This window comes from Rhipicephalus sanguineus, chromosome 10 (genome assembly GCF_013339695.2).
Source record: "Rhipicephalus sanguineus isolate Rsan-2018 chromosome 10, BIME_Rsan_1.4, whole genome shotgun sequence".
Classification (NCBI taxonomy): Eukaryota; Metazoa; Arthropoda; class Arachnida; order Ixodida; family Ixodidae; genus Rhipicephalus; species Rhipicephalus sanguineus.
Window position 1 is genome coordinate 8681936 of NC_051185.1, and position 15689 is coordinate 8697624.

The following is a 15689-nucleotide window of genomic DNA, read 5'->3' on the forward strand; positions in this document are numbered from 1 at the left end:
GGCCGCGGCGGCTTCATTTTCGATGGAGGTGAAAATGTTTGAGGCCCGTGTACTTAGATTTAAGTTGACGTTAAAGAACACCTGATGGTCAAAATTTCCGGAGCCCTGCACTACGGCGTGCCTCATTATCATATCGTGGTTTTGGGACGTTAAATCCCAGATATTATTATTGTTATTATTATTATTATTATTGTTATTATTGTTATTATTATTATTATTATTATTATTATTATTATTATTATTATTATTATTATTATTATTATTATTATTATTATTATTATATCGTAGTACATTTACATTTTGCATCTCCTGCTATTGGTACCATTGTCATTATGACGGCAATATTTATGGCGATTGCACTCCGTGCGATTGTTCGCACTGCTTCCTTATTTCTCGTCACTAAAAGAGATATATGCTTCCATTGCCATTAGCGTATAAAGAGCGGTGATATGTTTCCTGTTCTGCACGATATACTGCGCTGAGGAAGAACTTTGCCAAGCGGAGGTTCTTTTTTTTTTACATTCCTCGTTATAAGGGCTGGCTGCAGAAGTGTCTAAGAATAACCATAACACGTACGTGTTCGATGTGATAATCTCATATTTCTTTCGTCTTTTGCGAATCTAGAAGAAGAAAGATGGCGTCGTTCGTTCCGCCTGTGTAGTAGCAGGGCTCAGCGTTCAAGTATTTGCTCAAAGCAGTTCCCTGTTACACTAATTAGAACTAACAGACAAGAAAGCCAAGGAAATGATGTTATTTGTAGTAATTATGAAGTAAATGTGAAGAAAGTAAAGTGGACAAGAAGATAACTTGCCGCCGGCAGGGACCGAACCTGCGACCTTTGCCGTCATGGCTACAAGATTCGCTAACACTCTTAGGTTTTAAATGCACATATATATACCCCGGAAAGTGGACGGGTATGACCGCCGCCGTATCTCAGTGGTAGAGCATCGGACGCGAATTCGAAGGTCGCAGGTTCGGTCCCTGCCCGCGGCAAGCTATCTTCTCGTCCACTTTATTTTCTTCACATTTACTTGATAATTACGAGGAAAATATTGTGAGCGTAGAATAGAGTTGGAAGTTTGCCCTCTTGTACCAGAAAGAGGAAGAAACGAATAAATCGTATCTGTCCTGTTTCCACCAGTTTTCTACAAAAAGTGGTGAAGCGAAATCTCGCCATAACGTTTACTAGGACTGAAAGCGCGATACCCGCCGCAGTGGTCTAGTGGCTAGGGTGCTTGACTATTGACCCGAAGGTCGCGGGATCGAATCCTGGCCGCACTGGCCGCATTTCGCTGGAGGCAGTATGCTAGAGGCCCGTGTTTAGATTTAGGTGCACGTTAAAGAACCCTTGGTGATCGAAATTTCCGGAGCCCTCCACTACGGAGTCGCTCATAATTAGAGGCCGGATTTTTAGGCGTTAAAAAAGCTCGTTCTTGGCCCCCAAAATAGGCAGGCAAAACAACGTTTAGGCCTCCAATATCGTGAATATAGGCACAATAAACTTTCACGTAAATGCAAATAATTTCACATGAAGACGTGCGCGACCTCTATTACGACAGGAAAACAAAAAATGTTATTGCTTAAGATGGCACAAAGGCGCCAACAGGCGCCAACAGAGCCGTGCAATTGTGCTTTGTCCCGCATGGTTTGCAGAAAATGATCTATCCCGTGTTCTGCACGATGAGTCAAGTGTTCACTGTCACATCAAGGCATGAGGTGTCTTTTCGGCATGACTGAGAAGGGCAGAGCAGGAGCAGATAGCCAGATCGCTAAAAGACCAGAAGGAAGGCATTCCCCCTATTGGCTTTGTCGAATCGCATGGAGCAAATTTCTTCCCTGGCAGTGAACCACTTGCGTAGCCAGGTGGGGTGGGGTAGGGTGGTTCGGCGGTTCAACCCCCCTCCCCCGCGAAACTTTTCAGTTTTGCAGGTGTATATATACACGCACACATACAAACGAAGCACGAACATACGTAATGTATGACTGGATACCCTTCCACCTCCCCCCCCCCCCCCCGCGAAAAAATTATCTGGCTATGCTGCTGCAGTGAACACCTTAAAAAGTGCATTACAAACAAAACAAAAGCTGCGTGCACCACATTTCTCTTGCATTTTTTGCTCGTCACTCTCCTTTCCTCTGACCGCTATCCACGGGTTCGCATTCGCCTACCGCTCGCGCCATGTCAGCGCGGCAAGGAATGCTCACCGGCGTGTCCCACTTCACTGCTGCTAGCGGTTGTTTCCAGGAGTTGGTTTAACTAGAGGCCTAGGTTGAATCCCACTAGTTCCGAAGAGTCAATGTTGCGCGGCAACATGAATGACGGTCTCAAACTGTACCCGGGAGCGAAACTTGAGGCTAAATAGTTTTCATATAAGTGCCAATTTTGAAAATGGGCATTTATAGGCATATGTAAGCATCTAGGCACGAACGCCAAAAAATAGGCATTTATAGGCACTATAAAAACACGATTTAAAGTCCTTCCTAACCCCTAATTCATGCTCATATATCAAAATGGCGCGATAAGAGAGCAAGGAACAAAATACGCATTTGCCTAAAATCCTGTCTTTACTCATAATCATGTTTTTTTTTAGGACGTAACACCTCAGCAGAGAGAGCGAATTTATTAGAAGACAGAGAGGTCGGCCTGAGCTTGAGCGCTCTAGCCTGCTACTCTGCACAGGGGAAAAGGGAAAGGGGAAAAAGAGTAATGAAGATGATGATGGGGACAGGAAGAGGTAATGCGTATGTACGATAACCACGTAGCACAGTGGTCTTAAAGTCTATCGTCAAGTCCTTTACTCTTGAGAAAATCTATGAATGCTCTTGTAGCAGTCGGTGATGCTGTCTGGTCGGACATTGCGGACAACAGATTAGTCTCACTTAGAGTGTTCACTCCGATGCCGGCCAACGTTGAAGCCAGCGTCTTCCGTTCGGACGCATACAGAGGGCAGTCGCACAATATATGGGCTAAAGTTTCATCTGCTTTGGCGAGCTGTCCGCACGGCCGATAAGGTGCGCGTAGCGTCGAGTGAAGGTGACGCCTATATTATATTATATTATATTATATTATATTATATTATATTATATTATATTATATTATATTATATTATATTATATTATATTATATTATATTATATTATATTATATTATATTATATTATATTATATTATATTATATTATATTATATTATATTATATTATATTATAGGAACGCTGGGTGTAACCTTAAGGGACAAGAAGAGAGCAGAGTGGGTCAGGGAACAAACTGGTGTTAAGGACATCTTAGTCGAGATCGAGAAGAAGAAATGGGCAGGGGCAGCGCATGTAGCCCGAAGATAACCGCAGGTCATTAAGGGGAACAAATTGGATTACAAGAGAAGGCAAATGCGCGAGGGGGAGACAGAGAATTAAGCCGGCAGATGAGATAAAGAAGTTTCCTTGGATATCGAGACCGCAGCAAGCGCGGGACCGGGTTGATTGGCGAGGCATAAAGAGGCCTCTGCTCTGCAGAGGGCGCAGTTATTAGTCAACTGTAGCGCAGTCAGGCTGGTGAGGATGACGACGATAATGGAACGATGGTGGATCATCTCGACGGTGGACAGAGGGCGCCGCTGTTGGTTTGAGAACGAAAAGAAGCAGCGCGACCGCGCCGCTATCCTCAAGTGAAGCAGGAAGTGTTCAGAGGTCGCACTGGCAACTGGAGCGAAAGAGAAACACGAGAAAGAAAGGACGTAAACTATGCACGCGCCGTTAAGTTCGCTTCAAGTGACGCGCGGTACCGCTGTATGCACACCTTGAAGGTGGAGGCGTTTGTGACGTCGTCGTGAAAGACGAGAACAAAGGAGTAATTTCTGCGCGCGCGAAAAACACCGGGCGAATAGCGAGGGCGGTGGCTTGCGAGAAGCAAACAGACGCGGCACGTTGTCGTGCGAGGTACGAGGAAAGACGCCGGAGTTTCGTAAACAGAGCCCGTCGAGCGTTTTATTTGCCCTGTGAAGGACGAGATGAGACAATGAAGAAGAAAAGAGCGCGAACGAATGACGCAAGAGAAGGTTGTCCCGCTGTTGTAAGCTGCGAACCTAAATCGTCGCTTTTCTCCTCATCCAGTCGTTTCATTAATCGCGTTCCTTTCTTTCCACGCCATATTCGAGTATTATTTCCTTAGGTGTGTGAGCGGATGCGTCCTTTCCTGCCGCCTTGCTCGCGCGTGCATACCTTTTTTGGCTTTTGTCAAAAGTATTTTTTAACTGTTTACTGCTCCAGGTAAGTTTGAGAGCAGCAAGTTCAACTTGCCGGAGCTGCACCTCAGGAGCATCGCCAGCATTTCTTTTTCCGGGGGAGGGGGGAGGCATGTTCACGTGTGCGTGTATATATACACCTGCAAAATTGAAAAAAAAATAATCCCCCCCTTCCCCTTCCCAACTACGCCTGACCACATCCTTTCTGCATAGGAAATATGGTGTCTGGCAGCTGAGATTGTTGCGAAGTTGCTAACACGTATTATAGTTAACAGTGTTACAAGCATGAGAGCCGGTCGTATAAACTAGATCTACGTGTCAAGTGCACTGATGGTTCATACTCATAATTAAGCGCATCCCGCATGTTCTAGAATATGCGCCACTGTCGCGCATGCAATCAATGCTACCACAGAAAGGTATTCGCTGTAGGGTCATTGACCGCGTTTAATAATGTTCCTATACTAGAGGACGCGCGATAACATTGTAACACCACGGCCGCTGTATGAAAAAGCGCTTTGTCATCCAGCGTCCGTGGTAACACTGGTCAGCAGCTGAAAGAGGGCCACTTGGTAGGGATAAACGATGCATCCGTAACAATGATGAACCATGCACGTATGGTGTAGCGCACTTTTCGCAAAGGTCACCTTCATAATTTTGTTTGTGATTCTCATGCGAAATTATGACCTCACACACTATAAAATTGTTGACAGGTGAAAGCTTAAACCAATCGTGACGGCTGAACATATTATTAACGAAAACGGCCGGGAAAGTAAAGCTTTGTAAATTTGGCCACTTATGTTTGTTTTCTTAAGACGACCCGGTTTAGTAACGTACGCAGAGTTCTAAATACAGCGGAATCTCCTTGATACGATTGCCAAGTGCATTAAATATTAAAAAAAATCACACCATCTCCCGCTAAAGGGGACCATGAGGCGATGCGAAGCCGGAGGAGCACTTGCACGATCGCGTTCAGTTGGCGTTCGTTGGGCATGCTACCGACCTCGCGTCGTGGAACGCGAAGAGGAACACTACGCGCGTCGTGTCTTCCCTCTAGCCTGGCCGTTAATTCTCACAGGGGGGGGGGGGGGTGATTCTTAAAAGGAAGAAGGAAATGAAAATGGAAATTGGGTGTGGAGTGAACGATAACTGTCTCTCAAGTGAGGACACCTCAACCGATACACTCACGGGGGATTGGGGATTAAAGGGACAGTGAAAGTGAAAAGAGTATGGTAAAAGAAGAAAAAGAAAGGTATGAGTGAAAAAAAAAAAACAGTGAGGGGTCGACAGGCGCGGTCGACAGGCGCGCGAGAGGGGAGCAGCGTAGGAGAGGAGAGAGAGGGGAAGGGGACGCGCATGCGCTCATCGCGGCGCAGCGCAGGGGAGAATTTCGGCATGTCGAGCCCGCATTTGAGGAGTCAACCGAAGCAAGCACTGGACTGAACGCGCACATGCGCCGCGAGAGCAGAAGCGAGAACGCAGCAGAAGCGTAAGCAGGTGCTGGTAGAGAAATGGAGAGTAACGCGCAGCTGTTGGAGAGAGGGAAGGAGGAGAGTTGCACATGCGTAGTGTGAGTGCGGACTACCAGGCCGACGCCGAGGGACATACCCCCGAGCAAGAGATGCTTCGCATCTAAAACGTATTATCCGAAAATCGCGTTATCCAAAACAGGGCCCAAAAGATCACAATCAGTGCATACTTGTCGCAGGACCGGCTTTTATTAAAGAAATATAAAATAGTCCATCCTATTGCGCCGAACCTTTTGTTTTTCGATGTCCCGCAGGAAGCTTTTTGGAACGCGTAGGAACGTGTAGCAGTTTCATCACTGAACTGCTCACGTGAGACAAGGCTACGAAACGCGTGTAAAGCTTCGAGTACACAGTCAGTAGTTACTGACCATTTCAAAGGGTGAGGCAATCCACTCCAATCCGAAACTGTGAACAGTGATCCCAGAGGCAGCCGCCGCGCCACCGCTAGCTCTGGGGTGCCTCGATCTACGCCGCTTGGCGCGAAAATTGAAACCACGCGAGGTTTTCAGACGTTTTCGTGATCGTATTATCCAAGCCCACGCGAAAATACGGTCGTATTAGCCGCGCGAAAATGCATTACCTTTGTGGAGCGTCGGGCGGGTACAGAAAAAGAAGTATGCGAAGAAACGTAATCAACGGGATCGTGTCAACGAGATTTCGCTGTATATCAGCAGTATGCTTTCTCGGGTCATAGTGTGGCATCGCTTGATGCGCATGCGTGACAGAACGTATATCCTTTCGGATGATTCGATGTTAATGTTCATTTAACGAGTATTTCTCGTTATATTTCTATGTCCGACCTTTTGTTTTGTTCATTTGCTCTGACCCAGTGACAACTGATTTAGAAGATACTTTAGAAGATACTTCTTGACAGAGACGGCGCTTATTAGGAATTCTTCTTCTGCCTATAATATCGAAATGCTGAATTAACGTGGTCTATTTGAAGCCTTATTCTTGCTTCATTGGTGAGCAGGAGTGACTGCTGCGTAGATCAATTGATAGTAAGTCAATAACACGTCCTGGCCCTAAACAGAATCAAGAAAATCAAACAATGCCTGTATTCTCGTAAGAGCATAAAAAACACTTACGGCTGATCCATTAGTGAGATTGGACCAAGGTTTCCTTGCCCCGGGGCTGCAGCCGAAGAACAAAGAATGCACTCGTGGTTTTTGAAGATAGAAAACTTTAATAGTCGACACATATATTATTATCAATATGTTAAAGATACACAGCTCATTCAGATACATCATTCTCTGTACTCACCTCTATATTTTGTTTTGTTTGGTCAGTACGTGCTTGCAAAGAAGAGCTATCTCTAGCTTGCAGTTTTAACGAAGGCACCGATACCACTCTCTCTAAGAACGACTTTTCAGCACAGTGGCTCATTCAAGGGAACAAGTCATAGGTTCTCGCTACATTCACAGGCATGGGTATTCATTCCCAACAGCGCGTGGCGTACACCCTGAGCATTTGTCAAACAAGAATATTTGACTCATTTACATCCGTCTGAGGCGAGCAGTGTTGGCAATGGCGACCTGGATGGGACTTTAAACACCGGAAGCATTGTGAAGTAAGCAATGCGTGTCTCTTGCGTAGAAGAGCACGTTGCCAAGAAAAAAAAAAAAACTATCAATCATCGTGTCACCCTTGTTGCCTTTTTGTGTAGTATGCCCAACCGTAATTACGCATTAACTTTTCAAAGACCTTTGTTTCCGAGGGAACACCTAACGTCATAATTCCATGCATCGGCTTGCGAAGAATTTACACTAAAGGCTTCGAGGGAGGCAACTGGCAATCGTACGTCACCTAACTCTTCGTCAGTTCTTCTACGTACCACGAAATGGCAGCGGGGCATAGTCAGTACCGCCCTCTGGGTCTCTCGTCATTGAAACTGCGGTCCAAGTCATACTTCGTGCATTCATCTAGGGGTGTTTTGAAGTGCTGATCCGGCAGCGTAGAGAGAGACAGAGAGAAGCAAGAAGGAAACGCTGACCTGCTGCACCACCTACAGCAAGTTTTCGGCATAAAATTAGCTGCGTGCCGGGATAATATCATCGGGAAGGGCTATGCCAGACACCCTTTATGACGCCAACGGGAAATTGCTGCACCTTATTTTGAAAGCACTTGTCGCACTTCTATCCCCTGTCACGTGACCTTCTTTCAATATGTCTGCCGTAGGTGACTCCGTACTCCTCTTTCTGTGACGGTCTCTACTACGTACTAGCTTGCTTTCAATCGATACCAGGGTAATACAGTGGGTCCCATGCTTACCACTCTTAAATACTGTACACTTTCTGCCATTAGTGTTCACACAGAATTCGACGGACCGCATCCTCTGCGAGTGTAGTGCAAGTCCGAGGATTCGATAGTGAAACATTACGCCTCTCTGAAAGAAATAGCTGAGCAGTACATATCAATTAGAGCCTTAGCCTGGCGATTTGTGTGCACGCACACACGCACCAGTTGTATAGCATTGAAATATAGCGACAAGTGTTCCGTAGTCGACACCATGTCCTACGTAGTCGTCACCATATAGGCCACATAGCTGGCACCGCGTGCCACGTAGTCGGCACCATGTGTCGGGATCGACTTTTTGCTTTTGTTCTGTGTAGCGTGGCATGAAAATATAGTTTACTGCAACGCACGCCACCCTGACTACAAAGGCCTGACAGAAATGATCATGTATAGGAATGCGAAAAGCAGGCAATTATTTTGTTTTGTATCACGGGTATTATTGGCGGAGGCACTGTACGCGAACTGATACTACTTAGCGTCGTACTGATGTTCCAGTTTTCTTGGTGCCTTAAGTGGGAAAGACAAAGCGTCGCAGATCTCGAGAAAAGTCGCGCAAGGCGAATCTTAAATCTGCGTAAGTAACTCAAATACACGTATGTGCATTTGCTAATTCCTCAATGGAGATAATATTTGAGACAGACCGAGAATCCAGTAAGATGGCACTGGCGCGAGATTTAGTTATCCATTATATCTATTTAGAGATATCGAAACATGTTGAGGCTCAACGAGAGAAATCATGCAAATTCGGAGCCACAGGAGATGCACGAATAGCTTCGGAAACTTAAGGTGAAAATTTATCACAAAGTCCACATTTCACTTTTGTACTCATAGCTGCAGATTGTTCAAAAGTGCTTTTTACTAAGTAACCGTGAAATTAACTCGCAAAAGTTCCTTATATTTACTATAAAAAAACCTTAACGACATCCATTCCGAAAATTTAATTTGGTATTTTACGTGCCAAAGCGACCATAGAATAATGAGGCACGCCGTGGGGCAAAAGGAGGGGGGGGGGGTCTGCAGATTATGGTTGAGCACCTGAGGCTACGTAACGCTCGCTTAAATCTAAGTAAACGAGTGTTTTTTCCAAATAATCGAAACGGGGCCTCCGTGGCCAGTAATCGAGCCTGCGCCCTCTGGCTTAGCAGTGCATGCAACACTCAGCCGCTAGGCCACCACAGCGGGTGCGCATTCTATGAAGCGCATACTTTCTTATTTTGGGCTTTAACGTTCGCATAAAAAGATCACCGTAAATCGGTAAAACTAGTTCGAAACGCGATATTTATACCCTTTTATTACACTCTAAGAAAAAAAAATAAAGAGTATATGTGACTCTTTTCGGCGATTCCTGACTTGCAACGTGTATGGCTCTCTTTAAAGAGTCACGTTCTCTCTCTTGGGTCCCACGACTCTCCGACGAGAGTATGATGATCTCCAAAGAGAGTTCACGTTAGCTCTTTAAGGAGAGTTATGTACAGGGAAAGTTAGGAATCGCAAAAAAGAAAAAAAGTCAGATGAGTTCTTTTTTTCTTAGACTGTACGTGTGCGTTCATTTGCGTGTTTTTTCGTAGTCACATGCGCCGTGGCTCTGCACTGGCATCGGAACAGGATTCTCGGTCCGCTCTGAATCTCTACTCAATCTACGATGTACAGGAAAACAAACTTTTTTTTTGTTTTTCTGCTCAAGAAAAACGAACGATAACATTCGGTGCCAACCAGTCGTCGCTATGAATTGTGCAACACCACTTTGGTACGACACCGAAGGCAGGTTCAAGTAAGAAGTTCGCGATGCGTTGGACCGGTAGGCATCCCTGAAAAATCGCCCCGTTGAACTGAGTCCCGTCCGTGGACTGTAGGGCTTAGGTGACGGTGACCCCCAGGATTATGCCAAGGATTACGCCTATCGTCACTACCGCCAGGATGATCCAAAGTACGATGAGGTGACCCTTGCAACACACCTGTGATGGAGAGAAAGCCACGTCGGTTATTTGTTCATACACTATAGAAGAAAATATTGAAGCGGAAGCACCCTTAAAATAAGGAAGTACCAGCGCAAATAGACACCCACAAGATAGACGATACGTACACACAAGCGCTGTTTCAAGACGAAACAACTTGCCCAAAAAGTATTGAGGAACGACCCTATATTGGAGGAACGACCCTATATTGGACACGCAATTCTATTATTTGTCCACATGTTACAACTCCATAGCCAACACCAGCCCACATCCGTCATTTAGCGAACATTAGCCTCTTTTATCTGGTATGGTTACTTGCAGCGGCAACTGCGCTATCCCAGCTGCTTTCTTTCAGCAATAGCTATGATGAAATTACTTGTTGCGGCAACCGTTGTCATCCAAGTTCTTTCTGTATCGACTATATTTTGTTATGCTGTTACGCACACATGTACAGGCGCCTTTCCCTGTAGACGAAGTCGAAGAATGATTCTGCATTCATACATATTCATTTTAATTATTTTGATCAGCATGATCCGAGGCGCCCACCATGTTTTGACAAGAGTACTTTCTTGTTTGGTGTATTGGTGCTGAGTGATCATCACGAATACTTTGCAACTGGCGCAATCCACAGTCGCTCTGCTAGTATGCGCGATGGTCGTACCTGGTCGACCGAGTAGTAGTCCTGCTCCATCTTGGGCGGCTGCAGGACGGGCGTCTTGGAGCGGTACGGGTCCCGCGTCGGCAGCGGTTCGGCCGGGTACACGTACGGCCGTGGCCGCATCATGGGCGGCATGAGGTGCGGCGGGGGCAGGAACGGCGGTGGGCCCATTGGGGGCAGAGGGGGGCCGCCCACCGGGGGCAGCACGGGGGGAGGAGGCGGGGGCACATTGAGGACGCTCATGGAGCCGTGCATCGACTTGCGGTCCAGCGCCGTCAGCGGGTAGAAGCCGGGCCGCACGTCGAACATGGAGCCGAACCTGCGTCCAAGGTGGAGACCACGCATTCAGAAGACAGTTGGTATGTGAAGAAACAACTTTAATAAAGAAAAAAATAGCGCAGCTTGCACTAAGTCGCGCAAAGCTGGGTCACAGCTGAGCTGGTGGGCTTTTACCCTCTCACCTCTGTCTTTCCCAGCCCTTACTATATTATACTATACATGGCTAGGCTTGCTCTCTTTTTTTCTACCTTTTTTTGCGTATTTCTTTTCATATCTTTCTCTCTCTATCTATGTCTTTCTGTCTTTTTATCTTTCTGCCCTTTCTTTCTGTTTCTGTTACTTTTTCTTTCTGTGTCTTTTTCTCTGTCTCTTTGTAGTCATTCTCTCGCCTATCTTTTTCTGTCTTTCTTCTCTTTCTTTACATCTATTTATCCCTATCTCTGTCGTTCTCTCTCTCTCTCTCTTTACTCATTCTCCCCTCCTCATTTTCCTCCTCACCCTCACTTGCCTTTTCCACGTCCTTGATAATGCTGTTCTATACAAGGCTAGCTACACTCTGTTAGTGTGCCTGGATAGCCGAGTGGTTAGGACGCTCACCTTCGGATCTTAAGTACGCGGGTTCTAATTTCACCTCGCCAAGTTTTCACCAAGGTTTTCTTTCTCTTTCTTTATATCTCTTTCGTTCTCTCTGTACTCGCCCATCAGAGCTGCTGCATCCCACTCGGGACAAATCGGCGCACGTGTTCTGGGAGCAAAGCAGAAGAGAACGAAGAGAGCACCTGCCGCTTCGTGATAATGTTCTATCTACGACACACCTTGACCACGACAGCTCTGCTGTAAAGTAAGGCCCCTTGGTTAGTGTGGGGGGACGCACACGTCCAGCGCCCACTGGCTACTGTGGCTCGCCGTGCCTGGTCAAGGGTTGCCATTTAGCTTCCCAAGTCCAGTTTGGAGAGTGACGCATGTTTGAGCATTTAGTTTTGTACGCAGAAAGTGTAGAACTTTAAGAAAATATTCTAAAGGATACGAACATATTTAATAGATTCCACACATTAGCGAGTATTGGTGTGAAGGTGCGAGGTCACATTAGTTCGCTACAGAAAGATGAATTTTTGAAGGCACTAAAGACGGTATACCCTAATCCTTCCTTCTTGCTTTACAATGTTTATATAAATATGTGTATGGTATTATCGTATTTCTCTGACCTGTCATTGTTTATGTTTATCTCGCCTGTTTTCGGTTTTCTTTTTTATTATTATTTGCTGCTGTGTACCTGCTCCTGGGATAGCCCTGTAACCAGGCTACAGTATGTGAAAATAAATAAATAAATAAATAAATAAATAAATAAATAAATAAATAAATAAATAAATAAATAAACATAAGGCTACCTTGACACTTGGGCGATTAAACAAAATGTTCTTGCATAACGTTAACGTAACCATGTAAATGTTTGCGAAAAGGGACGCGAATTCTACAAATGATTATACGAACATAACGTTAATGATGCGAATGTTTTGATGCATGTGTGAAGTCCGTTTTTAAGGAGGCACGAATTCGCATTAACTTAATCACTAGCCAAAACACACATGCTTGTCGGCCTGAACCCCTGAACATTACAGCTACCATTCACAAAACACAACAAGTTACACTTTGACAGAAGTGTAAGATACGAATTTTGTCGACCACTTGTACCTGTTAACGGTTGGTCTTTTCTTTTATTATTGCGGAAGCCTGTGCTTAGGCATAGTACTACGCGGTGTCAAAATACACATACAAAGTTGCTTCATGTATCAAGTCTAACAGTTAACGTTTAAACAGTCCGTGAATCCAGCGACCAAGATCGGGTGATCGACCAGGCCTGAGGCCTCTTGCACGGAGGTGACGAAGAGGGTTTCGGCACATCCGTGCCTTGTACAGGCCTGCCTAAATGCAGGCCTGTACATGTCCACACCAAGTGCGTCGCAGTCACATTGCGGATTCGGGCGTCACAAAATGGGCACAACGCTACATATGGGCCGCGGTACTGTCGCACCTACAGAGTGGTCACAGATGAGGTCACTTGGTTTTTTTGTGATAGCAATCATATGGGCTCTCTCGGCGAGTTTTTGCCGTCGCCGTCATGTTACGTATAAAGTCAAAATCAATAACATCGCCCCGTGCATCGTATGTTCTACGCGCGAGCAAAAGCACTCATGCGCTGGGGACGAACACAGTTGAAGCAGAGATGAAATGAGCCGACCATCTCCGTCGCACGAAGGGTGCATACATCGTCCCGCGTGCGAAGCCTGCCATCGACGACTCCTCAAGCAGAAAGGAAACGCCCCGGCCGTCTTTCGTCCGGCGAAAGAGCGTCGTGGGGCGCCGGGGAGGAGGCGCTGTCGAGATAGCGCTGGCGCGCGCTCTATCTCGACAGACTTTGGGAGGCGGCTCGTTTGCAGTTCTCTCACCGCTTATTTCGCATTGAGAGAACAGACAGGACGAAAACTGCTTCGTTTCCTGGAGCGGCCGTATTCCTTTAAACGAGTGTTTTGTTGAGTTACGGGAGCTCGAATTCAAAAGAGTTAGCTGCTAGCCTTAATTCGTACAACATTCCAATTTGTTACTATCGCGTACACTGCTTCGCCCGTCCGGCGAAACTGTACCCACCACGGTGGTCTAATGGTTATGGTGCTCGAGTGCTGACCTGAAGGTCGCGGGATCGAATCCCGGCCGCGGCGGCCGCATTTTCGATGGAGGCGGAAATGCTTGAGACCCGTGTGCTTAGATTTAGGTGCACGTTAAAGAACCCCAGGTGGTCGAAATTTCCGGAGCCCTCCACTGCGGCGTCTCTCATAATCGTATCATGATTTTGGGACGATAAACCCCAACAGTTATTATTATTCTGGCGAAACTGTGTGTTTTTTTATACGCAAAGTATTTAATTGAAGAGCGCTAACGCACTTCCGAACATGTATCGGCCATAAGGGACATGTTAGGGCTCGCCTGGTTATCCTCTGGTCCCTCAGGTCGCTCATGCCAGGGAATTAGTCCTCTGGCCTTAATTAATGAAGAATTTCTCTTTGTTTCTATGTATTTCTACATCACCATCACTAGTGAACATGCTCTCGCCTCCTCATGGTCGCTTGTGCCGACATGGGTGGCGGTGGATGCATGCCCTGCTGTGGCGTGGCCGGGGGTGGCGGGTGTCCGTGCGCCGGAGGATAGAAGGCGGCCGGGCCGTGGCCGTGCACGGGACAGGGCTCTCCGTCCCACGTAGCCAAGGCTAGGGCCGGAACGCTGCGTGTGGACCTGCGGATGCGCACACACTAGGTTAGACGCTGCTGCTGCTGTGCTTGTAGAGAACGTCAGTTTCACTGTTTTCATAATACGATGTACAATGTATATAACACATAATACTGCACCGTGAAAGGGGACACTGGCGTGCAGGGCCTGTCCGTATTTTGCTCTCTTGCAAAAGCATAGGGGCATGGATTTGAATAAGACTACTGTAGTCGGTTAAGACCTACACCACACAGTGTAAAAGATACCCCACACAGTGTAAGAGGAGTGCCATGGGAATACAGCGGCCTCTTCGTATATACGTTCAAATGCACGCGCACAGTATCGACGCTTTGCGATATGTAGCAAGGCACTGGAAGTGGTAAAGGAATGCATCTACTTAGGACAGGTATCGACCGCGGAGTCTAACCATGATATTGTAGTAACTAGAAGAATAAGAATAGGGTGGGGCGCGTTTGGCAGACGTTTCAGTTCGTGAATGGAGATTTGCCAGTATCCCTCAAGAGAAAGGTATACAACAGCTGCATTTTGCCGGTACTTACCTACGAGGCAGAAACATGGAGGCTTACAAATAGGGTTCAACTTAAATTGAGGATGACGCAGCGAGCCATGGAAAGGAAAATGATAGGTGTAACATAAAATGACGAGAATAAACGTCTTAGTCGAAATCAAGATTAATAAACAGGTTTGGACAGGGCTTGTAGCGTGTAGGCAAGATAACCGCGGGTCATTGAGAGTGACAGGCTAAATTCCAAGGGAAGGCGAGCGCTCGAAGGGGGAGGCATAAAGTTAGGTGGGCAGATGAGATTAAGATTGCCGAGATAACGTGGTCACAGCAATCACAAGACCGGGTTGATTGGCGAAACATGGGAGATGCGTTTGCGCTGCAGTAGGCGTAGTAGACAGACTGAGGCTGATTATAGGAGTGTAAGAGTCGCGTCAGGGGAATGCAGCGGCCTGTTCTTACACACTCTAGAAGAATTGATAGGTGGGCTAGTTGGTAATAGTACTTGAACACCTTGAAAACAGCGCAAGAACGGCACGTAATGTGTAGGTTGATCACATGGGTGACAGGCTGATGACAAAATAAAATTTAGTTGCGAGTTCAGCGCTGTGGTGTGTTCCCCTATCATCTTTTGTCTTTGTTACGCTGTTTTCAAGATGTTCAAGTGCTGTTTTTATCCACGTTGAAGTATAACCGCACCTGAGCGTTCCGCGGAAGTCGTGAGCGGCACCGGGCGCCCAGTGTTTGTTGGCGTGTCCTGGTCCCGGTCTTCTCACCAGAGACCGCGCCATCTCCTCGCGGTCGTCCGACGAGCTGCTCGTCTCGTCTGACGGCGACGACGGACGCCGCGGTGGACCCTGGTGCTGGTGCTGGTGCTGGTGTACGTGCTGTTGCTGCTGCTGCTGTTGGTGGTGGTGGTGGCTGTGCTGCTGGTTATGCCGGCTGAACAGTAACA

General features: G+C 46.7%; 1 protein-coding gene across 2 annotated transcripts in view; it reads right to left on the bottom strand.

Moving 5' to 3' along the window:
• Nucleotides 1–9744: 9744 nt before the first annotated feature.
• Nucleotides 9745–15689, bottom strand: part of LOC119406971 (formin-2) — a 41766-nt gene continuing 35821 nt past the window's right edge. For both annotated transcript variants that reach the window (XM_037673791.2, XM_049419593.1), the window contains exons 3-6: nt 15434–15676; nt 14059–14238; nt 10675–10990; nt 9745–10013 (exon numbers count right to left, since the gene is read on the bottom strand). In XM_037673791.2, coding sequence (XP_037529719.1) covers nt 9915–10013; nt 10675–10990; nt 14059–14238; nt 15434–15676 — 838 coding nt within the window. In that variant the 3' untranslated portion in view covers nt 9745–9914. The remainder of the gene's footprint in view (nt 10014–10674; nt 10991–14058; nt 14239–15433; nt 15677–15689) is intronic.